The 20,323-nt window shown below is 35.8% G+C and overlaps 1 protein-coding gene across 2 annotated transcripts in view; it reads right to left on the reverse strand.

Annotated features, from left to right (window-relative positions):
* The window catches only part of LOC128985564 (uncharacterized), a 70,789-nt gene that overhangs the window by 24,929 nt on the left and 25,537 nt on the right, over positions 1–20,323 (reverse strand). For both annotated transcript variants that reach the window (XM_054405181.1, XM_054405172.1), the window contains exon 5: positions 137–298. In XM_054405181.1, coding sequence (XP_054261156.1) covers positions 137–298 — 162 coding nt within the window. The remainder of the gene's footprint in view (positions 1–136; positions 299–20,323) is intronic.

Raw genomic sequence — 20,323 nt, forward strand, 5'->3', positions numbered from 1 at the left:
ATATTAGATTCACAATTTGAATTCTATTTTCCACACGGTTGCAGCAAGAAGTTCAATTTTTTCTACAGTAGTAGGCCTATTCCTATTATTTGAACTAATATGTTGAGAACATCTGTTGATAATGTCGGGACTATACCTGTGTTGTGAAGATTGCAGAGGTGGAGACAATAGTTGTGGTGGTGGTGGAGGGAGAGATAGAAGTGATCGGCGGCTCAGAGGCTTTGATTGGCTCCAGCGGTCCACAGCTGAGGTTGGCAGCAAACCTGGGGACAGCAGTGAGGCTCCATGGTGTCAACAGCTGGACAATACACACACAGCTACATGCGAGTTACACCAGTCAAACTACTAGCAAAGGAACAAACCAATAACTTATAGGGCTTAAGCATTTCTCGCCAACACGATTTTTAGTGGCGTTATTCGCGAAAATTTATAAATATATTTCTCTTCCATTAACCCTCCAACTGGCAATGGGCAAACTCTGTAGTGCAAGGCATTTTTGGCAATTTTGCAGTCATATTTTTGAAAATTGATATATAAATTAAACCAATAGAGGTAACCTATTGAACCACATACTTGATATGTTGGTAATTAAATTATCAATTTGAAAATGGCACAATAAATATTTAGAATAGCAAGTTATATTAGTTATTGTATTATTAGTTATTTTATTATGTTAGTAGTTATTTTGGTTGACTCAAAAAAAAAACATTGCTGCATGAACCAACAATTTTTATATAAATTCAAGATATACAAAACGTTTGGAATGTATTTCCTTACATGGGAATCAGTGGTGTATCCAGGGATGGGGCCAGGCCCCTCCACGAAATTTATTGACATATACAGGTGTCCCACGTAAGGTGTCTCAAATTGATTAAGGAAAAATGGTTTAATGTAAAAATATGAAACAAAATTATTTCCTGCTAAATCGACCCCAAGGAATAACGTAAAAATATTTTCAGATACAGAGTGTGACAAAAACTGATGGTCACTAGTTTGAATATCGGAATTTTCAAATGTAAACATATGTTATGTTATACATAATTTTAAAGATATTTAATAGACAAACATTTTGACAAAAATAGAAATGAATTAACTTTTTCCGTTTCAAAAGGGCAGCAGTTTTTTTTTTTATCAATATGTTTTTAATACTCTGTGTTTCTTATACCAATGTACTTAGCCCTTCTCTGGTTGAATTTTCTTACTAGTTATGAAATAAGCTTTACTATGATATGCTACAAGTAAAGTTTTTTTTTTAATAATTAAAATAAAATAAAAGTTTTTTGAAAATACCAATTATGTTCATTGTTCAAAATGCTCAAATAGGCCTAGTTCAAAAAATTCAAATAGAACTTTTTTGAACAAAATAATTTTGGAAATCTTTTTTCAATCAATTTTCAAATAAAAAAAAATAAATTTTTTTGGGAATTTTTATTATTTCAAAAAACCGTTACTTGTAGCATATTACAGTAAAGCTAATCCCTTTGCCTTTACATTAGGGGATTCACCACGACGCTATCCTGAAAGTGTTAGGAAACCTGTGAATAGATTATACTTATGATTCTTTTACCAACTTGTATTTGTGTGTATGTTTGCTGTTTACCATGATTCTTGATGTTAAATACTATGTTATACGCAATGATGAATATACATTTTCTGATCGTTGATTACGTTAAGCGTCAAGAAATATCACTGCACCATCAATGGACTATATATTAAAAGTTGACATTTTTTTGCAGTGTTTTGTTCAAATTTAAAAGGGAGGAAATTGTAATATATCTTAAGAATATCCGTTGTAACTCTGATTTCCATATGTACATCACGCCACCATGTAATGACACGATCGTATGATTTTTAATAAACTCATTGGCTACAAACACAACCTGATCCCCTCCTCCACCTAGATCACACAACCGTCCATGTCCGTCCGTCCCTTCAACAGCCCAGTCTACCTCCAGAATTTGAACCTTAATCACCTGTTTGTGGCTGTGTTATAAACATGTAAAACTCTCGTATTTATTTAGTCCACTTCCAAAGTACATCATTTAACCCATGAACACAACAGTAACCATTGTTGAAGTCAAATTTTTGGCTAGGATTGGGTGGGGATGGATCTTGTTCAGGTCAAGCATAGTAATATGTTGTAGTGCATTTGTAGAACTAGCCCATGTCTTTAGGTCTATGACACCTATATGGCCTACTTCAGTGGCAGAGGATGCTTTTTTGACTTTCTTGACCTCCAGAGGTAGAGCTGAGGCAGGGGTAACACATTTTATACCACCCATGCTGTTGAAAATATTGAATCCATTGATGGTTGATGTATTAAAATATTAAAATTGGCATTGTCAAAGACGTATTGACAAAATATTTCCTGTGTAGCAGGCTCTTCAGGGTGGTAGATGAGTGATAGCTCTAGCTATTGAGCTGATGTTACCCCATTCAGTCTAGTATACAGGGTTAGGCAAAAGTCTGGAACCCCCCAGTTAACTTTTTAACGCGTTGCAGAAGGAAAACCAAACTTGGCACATATTTACAACATAAGAAATTGCACCTTTTCATCAAAGTTACAACTTTGCCCCAGCCCCCAAAATGGGGTATTTTGGGGGCAGCCCCAAATTTTCAAATGTAAACACCTATCATGTGACCCCTCATTTTAAAGGGTTTATCAAGAGAAATTGAATGGCGCAAACCAGAGGTCAATATCGCACTCCTAATCGAAATGGCAGTCATTTTAATTATTTAAGATGAGCAAGAAAGATAAAGACTGGACACCCCCAGTTAACTTTAAAAAATTAATATTTTAATACTGACCAAAAGGTGAATTCTCTTTTTTTATAAAGGTATGCTGAGTTTAGTTTTCCTTCTGTATCCTGTTAAAAAGTTAATAGGGGATATTTAAAAATGACTGCTATTTTGATAAGGGGTGCGATACTGACCTCTAGTTTGCGCCATTCAATTTGTCTTGAGAAACCCTTTAAAATGAGGGGTCACATGATAGGTGTTTACTTTTGAAAATTTGGGGCTGCCCCCACAATAACCCATTTTGGGGGCCGGGTACAAGTTCTAACTTTAATGAAAAATTACATTTCTTTATGTTGTAAACATGTGCCGAGTTTGGTTTTCCCACTTCCACACGTTATAAAGTTAACTGGGGGGTTCCAGACTTTATCGTGCTTGCTCATCTTAAATTAAAATGGCTGCTATTTTGATTATGGGTGTGATACTGACCTCTAGTTTGCGCCATTCAATTTGTCTGGACAAACCCTTTAAAATGAGGGGTCACATGATAGGTGTTTACATTTGAAAATTTGGGGCTGCCCCCAAAATACCCCATTTTGGGGGCTGAGGCAAAGTTGCAACTTTGATGAAAAAGTGCAATTTCTTATGTTGTAAATATGTGCGGAGTTTGGTTTTCCTACTGCAACGCGTTAAAAGGTTAACTGGGGGGTTCCAGACTTTTGCCTAACCTTGTATATTTTTCTGCAACATTTATGTACAACACCACTTTTCTTGTCTTTGAAAAGAAACCACCATCACTTTTTTCATCCTTTATAAAAATGCTAGCATTCAATAATCCTAGTATACCTTTTCACCAACCTCAGAATAATTGTCAACCACAACACTGTCACAAATCAAACATGTCATCGTCATTCTTCGTGATTACATTTTACACTTTAAATCAATAAGCTTATAAGTTTGTTGCTTTAAGCCCTTCAAATAAAAAAAAAATAATAAATCAACAAAATTTTGAAGATTGCTTGTAAAATTTTAGTTGTTTACTAATAACATTTTAACATTTGAAAATTAGTTCATATACTTTTATTATACAGTACAAGAGTGAGCCCATAAGACAGGTGTAACAAATTTTTCTGTAAGTTTATCTTAGTTACAGTATATTATTATGGCTACAACCGGTTGGTCCCTCAGCTTCCAGCCCTCGGCCTTTCTCCCCCATCACTTTTTACTACATTTATTATTAGTTTATATCACCCGAAGTAACATGAAACAATCACTTTACCACAATAAAACTATTTTTTTCTTAAACTCCCTGTATAGTTTTATTTCTTATACTCCCTGTATCTCGTTAAGTATTGATTTTAGGAACAAAATGAATAAAACCTTTTTTGTTGATAATTTAATGCTCTTTATTTTGTACATTTACATTTTTCCGCTAGAGGGTGTCGTTTTTGATATATTTGCAGATAACAAAAATAATTAGCATTCACAACCCCCTCCCACCAATAGCTTACACCCCACCGATCCGGACTTTAAGCACGGCCTCCTTTAACTACAGGCCGCGGCGTTCGAAGTGGCAACACCGCATCGGATGGCTGGATGGCTAAGCTACGCTACACCACACCAGTCAACGCTCGCGCTCACGTCGCGGAGGATTGGAACAAGCACGCGAATTATCTATTAATTTAGATGTTTTATATCTAATAACACTGATGTGTAGGAAAAGGAGTAAATAATTATGTGAGGCTTTCGTGTCAATACAAGAATGTAATACAATATTTATTAAAACCTTTTACGGTACATTGAACATGATTGAACGTATAAGTAGGCGCATGGGTACGTCCACAATCCACGCTGGTTTTCTGAGTCAGACTGTCGGCGCCGATTAAGTCAGACTTGGCGCACTTATCATCCCATGCTAGTAAACGTAAGCGGCCATAGTGCACCTGCGCGCCGATTTTCTGTGCGCAGGTAGTCTGACTCAGATTTTTACCGGAATGAATTGTTCATTCTGGTTTCAGACAACCTGCTTATATTTACGGACTGTTGATTTTTGTTTTTGTATTGAGTGTATAAGTTTTTCATTACATTAACCATGGATATTGACAAATTGCTATCAAATGTTCAACACGTTCCAGCAAATTGCAATAAGCGCATCAAAGTGCATAATTTTTAACAAATATAGTAACATTGTACCTTAAATTTATCTGCTAATTGAATTAAATTGTTTGTAATATTGAATTTTTACAAAATAAGCAATTTAACTTACGGAAATAAATTTAGTTACTTCAACGGGACATGCTATTTCCCAAGTTTTTGTAATATAATGCCAAGGGTTTTGTAATATTTTCCCAAGTTTTTGGCAAGCTTGTGCTCATTTTTAAGAAGGTGTTCAAGCTCATTCTTAAATATTAAAAAAAACCTGTTAGTTGTCGTCTGCAAGAAGTTAATAATATGTATAAAACCTGTATAAAATATGTATATATTATGTATGTATCAATCAATGTACAGTATCCCTTAAATAGGTCTCAACACAGACAGGTCCGGCTGACAACCTGCTTGCATTATGGCCACCTCATCAGAGTCAGACACTCGGCACCAAAAATCTGAATCTGACTTCCTGCTTATACCAGCGTGCATTGCGGACGTACCCCATGATTGTAGTTTTCTTCTGTCTCTTCTACGTATTTACTCTATGATTTATTAATTAATTGTTAAACACTTAAAATGTAAATCCTATCTGCAATGTTATTTAGTTACAGCTTGTGTAAGCAATTGTTTTATCATTGAAATGATGAAGTTTACTATACAAAGTAAAAATTAACAAAAGCAATAAATAAAATTATTTTATTCAAGAAAGGATTGACATTTTTCAATAGTTACAGTGGCTATTATTTTGGTCTTTTTTACTTTCGTGTAGATATTTAAAAAATATTGCTCATTCTCAAAATAATTTTTGATACTATTTCCTTCAAATTATTTATTCCACAAATGCAAACAGTTTCAGCTATTTCTAAAATATCGATATCTGACATAAAAACCACTGGTCACTAAAAACCAGCCAACACAGAAGAACAACTGCACGCTAATAATAGGTACAGGTTGTCGCTAATTTTAGTTATTCGCTAATTCCACCTAATTCAATGAAGATGGTGGTCGCCACGCCACTATTGGTTGATGAGCGCTAAATTAAAAGTTTTCGGTAGCCCCACCTTCCTATTCTGTTGCAAGAATATTATCAATGGATTAGTTATTAATGGTTGCGCAATAACAGAATGAATGAAGTAATGTTTTTATTTCTCATAATACTACATAATAACGTGTAAATAAAACACATACTTAAAATTCATAATAAACTACAGCAAAATTATTAAAACTAAAAGGAAAAGGCATTTTTGTTTTAGACTACGGTATTTAATTATGAAGACATTAAGTCGTGCAGTATTTGATACAAAAGTAATATTCTTGTGGATAACCAAAAGGCATATTAAAATGCTTGAAATAATTCAGTTGGCCTACATTAATTAATTATTAGCTATGCGATACTACAATACAGTTGCGAGCAGCGCTACTCGCCGCGCCGCGCCATAAAACTGAGATTTGGTCACTCTGTTCAACCCAAAATTTTAACAAAACTAAGCATGATAGAAAGAAAAGTTTAATTCAAAAATTAAAGTATATTTAATTATCTACAACTTTCTCACAGACGAAACTTCTCTGACCAACAAACAAAAATTTTAGTAGGCGACTAACTTTTTCACTTCACTATTCCAAAAATTTTCTTATGTGTTAATTTTAAAAATATATATATGTACTACCAAATAAAATTTTAATTTTCAAAACCATACCATTGGCATGAAGGGTTTATTCCCTAGCTCTGTACAAAATTTAAAAATTTATCTCAATTGTAAGGGTGTAAAAATGCAGTATATTTAAACCGCGACCACTAGTTTTGTACTACCGTAATGGTGAAATGGCCGGGAGTTAATGCTCAGTGCGACGTTGCCAATTCTCGCTGGCCGCGGCCTGTAGTTAAAGGGGGCCGTGCTTTAAGTATGTTATTCAGGAGGGTATCCCCTACAACTGTGCAAAAGTCCGAGACTACACAATTTTTTCCCACTCATTAAGCTTTGTTGACTGGGCTATCTAGCACAATTCTAAACAGATTAGATCCGCATACCAATGTCGGCCACTTTCGAGGTTATTCCCTATAAGAATAACATGGGTGGGGGGAATTCGATATTTCAGGGGGGAGGTTCATTATTGTAAAATGCCACCTTATGAAAAGGCCGCAAGACCTAAAAAATTTCCAAATTTCAGATCTCTAGCCAAACTAGAGGTGGGTTGACGTGATGTAGTGTCTACTCTTCCGTATGGTCTTTACCATCATATTAAAAGACAGTTATTTCTAACTAAATATTTTACATATGTTGGTTTTATTATTGTTAATGTTTGTTTTTGTAAACAGTTGAGTTTGACATTGACCTTAATAAAAAACTTGAATTCAATACAACTATTGATTTCATCATTTACTTTATTGGTGACCCCTTATAAGACAACATGAACATTAAGATTTGGTTATAGCCAACTTGTCTATTAAAGTTCCTCAATTCTGGAAACTTGACCCAAAAATTTGGTTCGTTCAAATTGAAGCTCAATTTCGATGATCACGAATTGTCTCAGATCAAGCCAAGTTCGACACGGTGGTAAGATCTATTGACGCTGATATTCTATCTCAAGTCTCTGAGATTGTCACAGATCCACCAGCAGAGAACTAATACATAGGCTAGCTATAAAAACTAAATTAATTTCCTTGTATGATGAAAGTGACACAAAGAAAATACAAACCCTTCTGACAGGTATGGAACTTGGGGACCAAAAACCCTCGCAACTTCTGAGTAGAATGAGGTCACTGGCTCAGAATAAGGTGAGTAATGATTTTTTAAAAGCTCTTTGGTTGAAACAACTCCCGATCAATGCTCAAACTACTCTTTCAATTTGTGATGAAAACTTATCTAAACTTTGGAGATGGCTGACAAAATTATTGTGAGCCGTGCGAGTTGACGACTCAGGTCTTCTATTACATGTATATGTTGTTTTTTTTAGGGGGAAGTGTCCGCTTGTTTCATTCGCCGGCCGTTGAGCTTCTAGAAGCTTCTCAAACGTTCCAACGTTCCTAGTTCTTTCGTCAATTTCCGGTTTCTTGGGGCCGTTTGGGCTGTCGGCTACTGTCAGTCTTCTTGGGTTACGTCTTCGACTCGCTACCTTTTCTCCATCTCGTTGATTTATTTAAGTCGAAATACCATCTTACTATGTTGTCTTCAAGTACTGTTCGGAGTTTTCATAAAGGGGCGAGCAACTGAGAATGTCGTCGTAATTTGATTATGTTGGGGCTCCCAGCCATGACCAACACCAGCCTGATGTGATGAGAACAGATTGAGGGGACCGAGGACCACACACACACACACACATCCTGCTGACCATGTAAGAAGCTACCGCTGCCGGCGTTTGGACACCTGCCGGTGTTTGGACTGTAACCTTACTGCTGATCCATGCAGGGGTGCCCATCCCCCCCAAAGACAATAGCGCGAATCCCCCCAAAATTTTACCCCCCCCCCTGCCATGGGATCAGTCCGGGGGGTACGGGGGTGCTCCCCCGGAAAATGTTTGAAATTCTAGACATCAAATAGATGGGTTTTTATAATTTTAGGTACCTGATAAGAAGTTGGGTTGGTTAAAAACTGGTACGTTATTTTCTTCATCTTTAGTATTGAAAACGTTGGTTTATCGCGAGTTTGTCGTAATTGAGTTTGTCTCTATTACTCTTCTTCCCAATCAATATACAATAAAAACAAAACAGACTCCCTTTGCTCACACTTGCTGTAAGCCAAGGTTTTTTCTCAAACCAAGAAGTGCAAAATGTTCTAATTTTCTTAGGACCATCTTCTTGAGAAAATGTAAAGCCTTTAGGTTGGTGATATCCTAGCTTTTTAATTGCTAATTTTTCCTCAAGAGCGAGGTTAGAAAAGTTCAATGTTAAAAGATTATCCACTTCATTAATTTTCCAAAGCTAAAATTAAACTAAATTAAGTTAGGCCTACCGTGTGTCAATCATCACAACTGTGAGTTAATAATATTAAAATGTAACTAATATTTTGCTGAAAGTATAAATAATTCTATTATTAGAAAAGGTTTAAATACCTGCTATCAAGCAATCCAATTTTGTTGTTAGCACAACTAGTTTCGGTGTCTGTGTGACACCTTCATCAAGCTGCACAAGGACAGTTTTCTTTCTTCATACGAAGAGCGTCATATTTACACGAAAATAAATAAACATTTAAACACGACACAAACACGAATACGTAAATATGACGCTCTTCGTATGAAGAAAGAAAACTGTCCTTGTGCAGCCTGATGATGGTGTCACACAGACACCGAAACTAGTTGTGCTAACAACAAAATTGGATTGCTTAATAGCAGGTATTTAAACCTTTTCTAATATTATTTGCCAATCCGGAGGCTAACAACTACGTAATTCTATTAATTTAGTAGACTACTTCAAGTATTTTACTTAGTAGGTCTAGTGTTTCGGTTATGTCTACTCTACTCGTCTACTAAACATGTTATTGAAATACGAGTAGTAAATAATTCCTAACTAATAGGCATTGGCCTGCTCAAAACTGTCTATCTACAAACATACAATTAGTCTGTAAATTTAAAATTTAAATCATGGCAAGAACTGCATTTTTTAATAATAACTCACAATTCTGAAAATTGCAGTACCGTTGAAGTAGGCCTAACCCTATTTGAACCACGAACACCCACTTCACAATAACATCACCACACCATCAACACACCTTTAAATTTAAATGATTACTAAAACCGACAAAATCGTAGTATGGCTACATACTCTAATAAATCTGTAATAACTTACTAAAAGAGTTAACTTATTAGTTCATAAAATATTTCATACAACTACAACCCGTTTGCCGGTTGGTGTACAACATACACGTAACATGGGCGGCGGGAATCGGGATGTAAACAAATAAGCTACACTAGCGAGCTCACTCGCCACTCGGTTGCCACCAGTACAGTGCTAGCGCATCTCACCGGCCATGCTAAACCTGACGAGTTGTGTTATGTTTTATATTTATGCTTGATTGTGAGTACAGCTTGTCTCTAAAATGTCCATACATTATAAAAATATTTATTTTTTGACAAAAAGTAGTATTTTTTTAATCCCCCCCCCCAAATCTAAAAAAACATCATTAAATCTCAAATTCCCCCCAAAATTGAATTGTATAGCGCAGTTTGCGCTATCAAATCATTCTGTGGGCACCCCTGGATCCATGCCCCGCCACATCGCAGCTTCTTGCCTATGGGATCATACTGTGCTCAGCCTACAGCTTGGTGGTGTTGTTCCATTTTATTACTTATTACAGACTCAGTTAAAAGCCAAATTAAAAATTTCACTCCATTTTTGCTACGTTCCGTTCTACTTGTCTAACTGTTAAATAGTGTGTGGGACATCCTCGGTCCAGCCTCAATCGTTACATAATCCAATGTCTACCTTTTTAACACCAATCAATTAATTTTTTATGTGTCAGCAGTTTCCTTGTAATTTAAACTTAGTGTAATTATTTTTGCTATTCGGCCTCGCCTAGTTAGAATTTATTTCAGTTTTCTTGACCGGCCTAGTGGGCACAATTCGTTATTCTTTGTCTCTAAATTGTACTTATTCGGCCTCTCATTCTAAATTTGCCCCTAGTGCTTAAGTTACGTTCTGATTTAAATTTAAAATATTTTAATTTAATTCTTGTCTTATTTTGTTTAATATTTGACTTTGTAGTTACCGTGACATGACTTATTTTATGCTTGATCGTTTATCGTTCAACTGTTTAAGGTGAACTATTCACCCATTTTGTAGGCCTAACCTTTTAATATCATTTTGTCAGTGTACTTGAACTTATTAATTTTGTTACCAACAAATATTGAGTAGGCTACTTATAATGTTTTGTGATTGTACTTGCTTATATATTTTGACTGAAATTAAATGGTATTTTGTTATTTCTGTGTTGTTTAATTACCTCCGGAGCTTTGTGACTGCTTATGACGGTTGGGCAACCATGGGCCGAACCTGGTTGGGTTAGGTTAAGGGTCTAGTGTGTTTCAATTGACAGCACAACTAATCATCTAAATTCCACTACCTATGTTTCTTCCATTGAACCACAGGATTAAATTATAACTAATGTCCAAAAACAAATATCAGAATTGTCTAATGAAATTCAATCCATCTACAAAAACAACCTAAGTCAATCCAAATGTGTTTCTCACAACTCGAACACAAGGAAATGTTCTCCGCAACAGTCTTTGTGTTACTATCACTTTAATTTTGGTGGTTGTGCTCGCAAATGCACACCTCCCTGTTTGTTATCTCATTTACCATTGGAACAGGAAAACTCCAGCCCCCAGGTTCTTCGGCGACACGACCGAAGGGGGCAGAAGTGAGTTGCCTATTTGTTCATGATAAACAGTCATTGTCCAAATTTCTCGTGGACACTGGAGCTGATTTTTCTGTGATTCCAGCTACTCTTAAGGATAAAAATCACCCACAAAAACTTGAACTTGTTGCTGCTAATAGTACCAAAATTAAAACTTATGGCCAAAGAGTTAATGCTCAGTGCGACGTTGCCAATTCTCGCTGGCCGCGGCCCGTAGTTAAAGGGGGCCGTGCTTTAAGTATGTTATTCAGGAGGGTATCCCCTACAACTGTGCAAAAGTCCGAGACTACACAATTTTTTCCCACTCATTAAGCTTTGTTGACTAGGCTATCTAGCACAATTCTAAACAGATTAGATCCGCATACCAAAGTCGGCCTATATTGGGAATGGGTTTCTTATCACATTTTAATCTTATTATCGATGCCAAGAAAACAGGCTCATTTATGGTGCACTTCAAAACATTCCCCAGAAAGTGTCTTCAAACCGTAACTCTTCAGTCTTCTCTTTGAGTACAAATAATCCATTCAATTCCTTATTCAATTCCTAATTTCCTGATTTATTAAGACCTAGTCCTATAAACAAAAAGATTGTTGAACATAAAGTCGAACATTTTATTGAAACTACAGGTCCTCCAGTCACAGCCCGACCCCGTCGCTTACCTCCAGATAAACTCCAAGCTGCAAAACATGAATTTCAGTTCATGTTGCAAGAAGGACTATGTCGACCTTCTCGCAGTTGCTGGGCAAGTCCTCTTCATCTGGTTCAAAAAAAAAAAAAAAAATGGAGACTGGAGATAATGTGGTGGTTACAGAAAATTAAATCAAGCTACAATTCCTGATAAGTATCCTTTGCCATTTTTAACTGATTGCAATAATTTTTTACATGGCACAAACATATTTTCCAGAATTGATTTAGTCCGTGCATACCAACAGATACCTGACCGTCAAGAAGACATTGAATAAACAGCTATCACCACTTCATTTGGATTATTTGAGTTCGCGTATATGACATTTGGCTTAAGAAATGCCGCTCAAACATTCCAGATTCATGAATCAGGTACTATTAGGTTTAGATTTTGTATTTTGTTACCTTGATGACGTTTTAATTGCATCAAAGGATGAATCAGAGCACAAAATTCACCTTATGACACTTTTCAAAAGACTTTATCACTACGGTCTATACATCAATGTTGAAAAATGTATTTTTGGCGTCAATTCATTGGAATTTCTAGGCCATGAAGTCAGTGTAAGCGGTCTAAAACCACTCCAAGCAAAAGTTAATAGTAGATTTTCCTGTCCCTACTTCAGCATCTGCATTAAGGAGATTTTTAGGCATGGTCAACTTTTACAACCGTTTCATTCCCCACTGTGCTCAACTCCAAAAACCATTGAATCAGATATTAAATGGTCACAAGAAGAACAGTTCTAAACCTTTAGCTTGGTGTGATGAGGCTTCAAAAAGTTTTGATAATTTAAAAGAAGCTTTGTGCAAAGCAACAATGTTGGCTCATCCTGATCCAAATGTAAATTTGACATTAACAACGGATGCCTCTGATACTTCAATCGGCGCAGTCCTTCATCAGGAGGTCAATGGTGTTAAGAATCCATTATGTTTCTTCTCAAGATCTCTCACTAACTGTCAGACTAAATACAGTGCTTATGACCGAGAACTGCTAGCAATTTACAGTGCAATAAAACACTTTAGATACATTCTCGAAGGACAAAACTTTACGGTTTTTACAGATCACAAACCTTTAATATTTGCATTTAAACAGGACCTAAACCAAACTTAACCACTGTTGGAAATCGAGTTATATTTTATATAGTAAAAATTCAATAATGAACAACATCCAATATATTTATTTATTAGGCTTTGTTTTTAATTAACAGATGGTTTATTTTAATTTATTTAAACAATGTAGAAGAGTTGTAGTAAGAATTTAAGAAAGTGATCAAGAACATAACAATTTAGTTAAAGAGAAATGTTATAAAATATTTGTTATTTATCAGAATTAAATCAGTTCTTTATTAGATTATATTTTGTAAAGTTCATTATTTTACACGAGTTCTAACATAGTGGCGACCGTGACAGGACATTTTTATAGTTAAAATTCAGATTTAGGACTAAGCTTGTATTTTACTTTACAATGGATAAGCTGAAGTCATTAAAGACAAAAAGGACTCAACTAAGAAGGACTTTTACAAAGTGTAGTAATGAAATGGATAAATTACTGGCAGAGGATATTAAAGATGAAGCAGCAATTAAAAGTAATCTGAACAAGTTGCAAGATAAAGCTGATAGGCTTTTTAAGCTAGATGAAGACATCGAGGAAGCCTTGTTTGAAGATCCTGCAACAACTGAAGAGGACTTAGAAGCTGAGTTTGATACTACAGAATCTTACAGAGACATGTTATCTTCAATGAGAGCTAAGTATGACCATTTCATTATTCAGGTTGGCCTAAACCAACAGTCAAGAAGTGAAGTCGGGGATACCGTTCACAGTCTTAAATTAGTATCCAAGAAGGGGTTAAGTCTACCTAAATTACAATTAAACCAGTTTGATGGAGATGTAAAAAATTGGATAGGGTTTTGGGGGCAGTTTAAGAAGGTCCATGAGGATCCTGATCTAGAACCTGAGGATAAGTTCCAATACCTCATCCAATCTTTAAAGCCAGGATCATCCCCTAGGGAATTAGTAGAAAGTTTTCCCCCATCTGGAACTAATTATGTAAAGGCCCTAGAACAATTAAAAGCAAGATTTGGTAGGGATGACTTTTTAATAGAAGTATATGTGAGGGAACTGCTCAGTTTAGTGCTCCAACAAGTAACACTAGGTCCTAATACTAAACTGTGCCGACTGTATGACAAACTAGAAACACAGTTAAGGGCACTTGAAACTTTAGGAGTCACTTCAGACAAGTACGCTTCAATGCTGTATCCTCTGGTAGAATCTGCTTTGCCCGAAGAAACATTACGAGCCTGGGAGCGGCATCGTTCAAGTAAGTTACCACACACACCGTCGACTTCTACATTGTCAGATGATAAATCAAGTAATTTTTTACAAGAACTTCTTGATTTTTTAAAGGCTGAGGTGGAGAGTGAAGAAAGGCTGGCTCTTGCTCGTTCGAGTTTTAAATCTGCCACTCTAGGGGAGAACAACAGCAAATGTAGCAGCCAAAAGAGAAGGTCAGCAGTTCACGAACCTCGTCAGGGTCAACCTACGGCAGCTGCTCTATTGACAACTGGTACAGATAAAGGGTCGGTGAGTAACTGCATTTACTGTTCTAAGGGAGGTCATAATGCTCAAGATTGTTCCTCATTTCAACAATTGACATTAAATGAAAGGAAGGAACATCTAACTAAGAAAAACTGCTGCATTGTATGCTTAAGACAAGGCCACGCAGCAAAAAGATGTAAGGTATTTGTAAAATGCCTCTTCTGTTGTAAAAGGCATTATGGAATCATGTGTAGGGACTTGTATGAAAGTAGATCTAAAATTGATGCTGATAAACCAGATTCTAATCTACAGCAGCAAAGTAGCCCTAAGCCTAAGTCAGAGGTTCTCAGCAATTTTGAAAATAGTAAAGGAGAAACTCTATTACAGACTCTTTTAGTTAAGGTTGTGGATGATAAAGGTAAAGAATATTTGGGAAGAGCACTTTTGGATCCAGGTTCCCAGAGATCCTACATTACGAAGGACTGTGTCACTAAATTAGGTCTACAAGAAACAGGTAGTGAAGTCATAAATCATAGCTTGTTTGGTGGTGTAAATGTAAAACAAAAATCTCATAAAAACTACCTAGTGACTCTTCAGAATGTAAATAACTCTTTCAAGATCTCTATTCCTGTGACAGATCAAGAAACAATTTGCAACCATGTTCCTAGGCTTAAGAGTGAAGAGTACTTTGACATCTTAAAAGAAAAGAACATTATTTTAACTGATGTGGGTGAAAATGTACCAGATGTTAAAATTTTACTTGGTGCAGATGTACTAGTGGATTTGTACACAGGAACTATGCAGAAGATCGATGACAAACTAGTCGCTATCGAAACGTACCTTGGGTGGACCGTGATAGGGAAGCAGCCATGCATAGGAAGTCGTAAAATGTCTCTGCTAACTCTATTTTGCCAGTCTAAATCTGAAATTAAAGATCTATGGAGCTTGGAGACAATCGGAATCAAGGACCCTATTGAGGTGAAGCAGAGAGACTCCATTGATGCAGAATTATTTCAACATTTCAAAGAAAATGTAAGAGTGAATGTTGAGAATAGGTCCGAAGTATGTTTGCCGTGGTTGGAGGGTCATCCTGAACTTCTAGACAATCATGAAATTGCAGAGAGACGTTTGATGTCATCAGCTAGAAGATTAAATACCCTTAACAAATTCAACGACTATGATAAAGTCTTCAAAGAATGGTTAGAAGAAGGGATTAAAGAAATTGTTTCAGATCCAGCAGAGTCAACAACAGTTCATCAATTGCTGCATCACCCAGTGACAAGAGACAGTAGCTTAACTACAAAAATAAAGCCAGTGTTTGATTGGTCTACAAAGAACAAAAGAGGTAATTCTTTAGACGAATGTTTTGCAAGAGGTTCAAATTTGTTAAATTTAATTCCATCCCGTGTAATGAAATCCAGGAAGCGGTTGGATTGGAAAACAATGAAACAGAAATTTGAAATCCATCAAATAACTTGGAAGTTTGATCCTCCGAGCGTCCTATGGTGGGGAGATATGTTGAAACAACTTGTAAACAGGATGGAAACATCGTCGAAGAGATCAAGATTTAAGAGAGAGTATGATGCAATGCTTCATCAACACCAACAGAAACAAGAAGAGGAAATAAGATAAAAATCCCTAGGAAAATGGACTAGTCAACTTAAAAGAAATATGTAAATAGTTTTGTTTGAAATTTTGATCATGTAAAACAAAATTCCAAGGTGGGGAGGATGTTGGAAATCGAGTTGTATTTTATATAGTACAAATTCAATAATGAACAACATCCAATATATTTATTTATTAGGCTTTGTTTTTAATTAACAGATGGTTTATTTTAATTTATTTAAACAATGTAGAAGAGTTGTAGTAAGAATTTAAGAAAGTGATCAAGAACATAACAATTTAGTTAAAGAGAAATGTTATAAAATATTTGTTATTTATCAGAATTAAATCAGTTCTTTATTAGATAATATTTTGTAAAGTTCTTTATTTTACACGAGTTCTAACAACCACGTCAAACTAGACAACTGAACTTTATTAGTGAATTCACAACAGATATTCAATACATTTTGGGTAATGACAATATCGTTGCAGATACCTTGTCCAGAATACAATCCATTACATTTCCTTGCCCTGTAGACTATAAAACTCTGGCAGACAGTCAAAAAGACGATCCTGAGTTATTGGATTTAAAGCTAAGTTCTAGCTTGAAAATAATAAAAATTAAACTTCCAAATTCATCGAAAGAGCTATACTGTGATGTATCTACAAAACTTACTCGCCCTTATATCCCTTTTCCTTATAGAAAATCAATTTTCTCCGCTATTCATTCTCTGTCTCACCCTGGAGTAAGAAGCACAACTAAGTTGGCGACTCAAAGGTTTATATGGCCAAACGTAAAAAGAGATTGTAAGTTGTGGACTCAAACTTGCGTAGACTGTCAAAAAACAAAAATCCAACGACATACTAAATCACCTCTTACAAACTTCCTTATTCCGGATCAACGGTTTAAGTCAATCAACATTGACATCGTGGGCCCATTGCCTTTGTGCAAAGGATTTTGTTATGTGCTGAAAGCAATTGATCGGTTCTCTCGTTGGTTAGAAGCTGTTCCTATTGAAGATCAATCTGCTGATACTGTGGCTAAGGCATTGGTAAACACTTGGTTTTCTCGTTTTGGTATACCTTCTCAAATAACTACTGACCAAGGAAGACCATGCACTCAGCATAGCAACGCTGGTGCTGCTGCCTACGATTGACAGGCAAAGCTCTCTCAAAACACTTAATGCTTTTTACCATGCGGTTGGTATTCTGGGTTATAGCATAGACTAACCAACACAAGTAGACTTCTCATCCCATTGTAAATTTTGAAGCTCGTTTTTCATGTCTAGTTCATGTACGCCACACTGGGCGCTGGTGTCGACAAAATTTTGTTTCTATTATTTTAGGTTTAATTTCTTGATTTGTGCTTCACTGTTTGGTTAAATAACTAGGGGACAATTTATTGTTTACTAGCTGTAACCCGCGGGCTTTGCCCCGTTTAACTTCTTAATTTTCAAGATTATCTTGTTCGCATGGCTCAATCACGTCCTGGTTGAAGTTTGTTCGCTACGCTCACTCACCTTTAGGTTGGAGCTCGTTCGCTGCGCTCACTTGCCTTCAGGTTAGCTCGTTCGCTACGCTAACTCGCCTCCAGGTTGAAGTTCGTTTGCTACGCTCACTCACCTTGTGGTTGCAAATTAGCTGTTGTCATAAATGTAAAAAAAAATAGTGCTGCACCCTGTTGGTAATCCTTGTAACTTTAATGCTATTGAACATCATAGAACAGAACCAACTTGTTTAATTGAAACAGCTGTTAAGATTCAATAATTCCATTTCTCATAAGGTTAACATGGGAAACTCCAGAGCCACTGGGGCGGAGCCCGAAAGGATTTTTGAAATAAGAATATGCCTATATGTTAATCGGGAATGTGAGCTATCATCATGCCAAATTTCAGCCCAATCCGACCAGTATTTTTCGCGTTCACTTGTCACAAACATACATCCATACATCCAAACTTTCTCATTTATAATATTAGTAGGATGATTAGATCGTATTATTTGGTTAAACGAGGTTTTAACCCTTTCAGTGCTATGAAACGATATATCGTTGTTTTACAAAAACCCTAAGGGATATAGAGAGGAAGGTTATTTAAAAAAAAAATAGCAAAACGGCCATTGGTGACCTGCATGGGCATAGGATACACTACCAACCACTTAGCTAAAAGATTCGCCCAATCCGATGATTTCGATGTGTATGTCTAAACCAAGGATTATGAACACCTCACTATGCCCCAGTGGTTGTAGTATATCGCTACAAACACACAGGTCACCAATTATTTGCCACACAGGACAGGATTCGAACCCGAGCAGACGAATGCCACTGGCCAAGTGACACACGCCCTAGCCTTCTCGGCTATCTGTGCTTGAAGACTGGGGAGTCAAAACCCGGTATTTAAGCTGTCGCCACCGATTGCGAACAGATGGCGCTGCAGATGGTTGTTCAATGCGTTAGTAGGTAGCAGCACCAGCTAGTCACGGACTATTTAGATGCAATCTTTTAGTTTTAGTAGTAGTAAATGTGTTCCTGAGACTTTGCTGCAAAACATTAGTTTCCCTAAAATTGCTATATTACAATAACCTCGTCCAACTAAATCAGGGTTAAATTCAATATTACATTGTAAACTATATGTCTTTTGATTTTGTAGGATTTCGGTTTCAAATAATGCTATCAGAACATAACAATTTATAGGAAAACCAGGAAAATTACAACAAAAACTAAGTTTTATTTGATGTTTACTACAAATACCGGGGTTTATCTTTCTTATATATTTTCTTATTGTGTTATTATTCAAAATTAGCCTAATTAATAAAATAGTGACAACATGACAGTTGAAATTCAACAACGGGTAATGGAATTAAAAGGCAAACAAAAAAGTCTTACAAAATATGAATTATTGGCCTAGCACTGAAAGGGTTAAATGACTGTATTAACGGGAAACAAATTGTAAACAAAACACGACCTCTACATAAACCGTACAGAACTAACAATAAAATTGTCTTCAGCTGTTCCATAAGGATGAGAAATCTACTAAGGGAGTATGTTTTATCTATGGTTATAGTAATATGTTTTCTGTGCTTAAAGTGAGGCACTCATTCTAGCGGGGGAGTGTGTAGTCTCTACTCTTCCTTATGGTCTTTACGATCATATTAAAAGACAGTTATTTCTAACGAAATATTTTACATATGTTGGTTTTATTATTGTTAATGTTTGTTTTGTAAACAGTTCAGTTTTAAATTGACCTTAATAAAAAACTTGAATTCAATACAACTATTGATTTTATCATTTACTTTGGTGATTTACACCGATACACCTGTGGTGGCTATAGGATAGATATAAGGGGGAAATCGATTTTGGAGGGGATTTATAATTTCTATTTTATATTCATACCTTGGTGTTAGCTCTAATACAGTAAACTGTGTATAGTTTCAACCCCTTGCGCCCGTAGAATAGGTAAATAATCTGTTATAACCTTGTAAAAGTGGTAAAATATTTTAAATTTTCACATTAACCTTAAATTTGGTGGGCCAGGGAGTAAAGTTACAAAAATCATGTGATGACTAAATGTTGAATATTGCAACCCAACTCATCTAGTCTGGATTAGTGATGGACCATCATATGTTTTTACATTTTACATATGCAGTTGTTTACTAAATATTTTTTCAGTGTTGTGTTGTGTTTGTAAGACAATAAAAGAGTTTACAACAATTTATTCTAATTTCACCAACAAAGGTTATGGGCCATTTGGAATAATAAAATAATCATTTTACAGTATTCTGTGCTTAAAAATAAGTAAAATGAGTTTTGGCTATAGAATTGAACCTTTGAAACGAAATAATTATGACCCTTGGAAAATTCAAGCTGAAGCTATATTAATCCAACAAAACCTAATGGAATATGTATCTGGGGAGAACAAATGTCCTGAGGATGAAGTTGGTAAGAATGCCTGGATAGTTAAAGATCTTAAAGCAAAATCAGAACTAATATTGATAATTTCACCTAGTCAATTGAAATTAGTAAACAACTGCAACACTTCCAAAGAAGTATGGGATTGCCTGCAGAACAATTAACAAAGTTCTGGTCCTGCAAGGAAAGCCACATTATTAAAGCAGTTAATAGTTCATAAAATGAAAGATGGAGAAGATGCTAGGGATCATGTCAACAAATTTATGGAGATTGTTGACAAACTTCAAGAAATGGACATCATTATCAATTCAGACTTACTTAGCATTATGCTACTTTACAGCTTATAATCATCATTTGAAAATTTCC

This window comes from Macrosteles quadrilineatus, unplaced genomic scaffold (assembly GCF_028750875.1).
Source record: "Macrosteles quadrilineatus isolate MER2022 unplaced genomic scaffold, UCM_ALF_1.0 Scaffold_1__1_contigs__length_201487025, whole genome shotgun sequence".
In the NCBI taxonomy this organism is placed as follows: Eukaryota; Metazoa; Arthropoda; class Insecta; order Hemiptera; family Cicadellidae; genus Macrosteles; species Macrosteles quadrilineatus.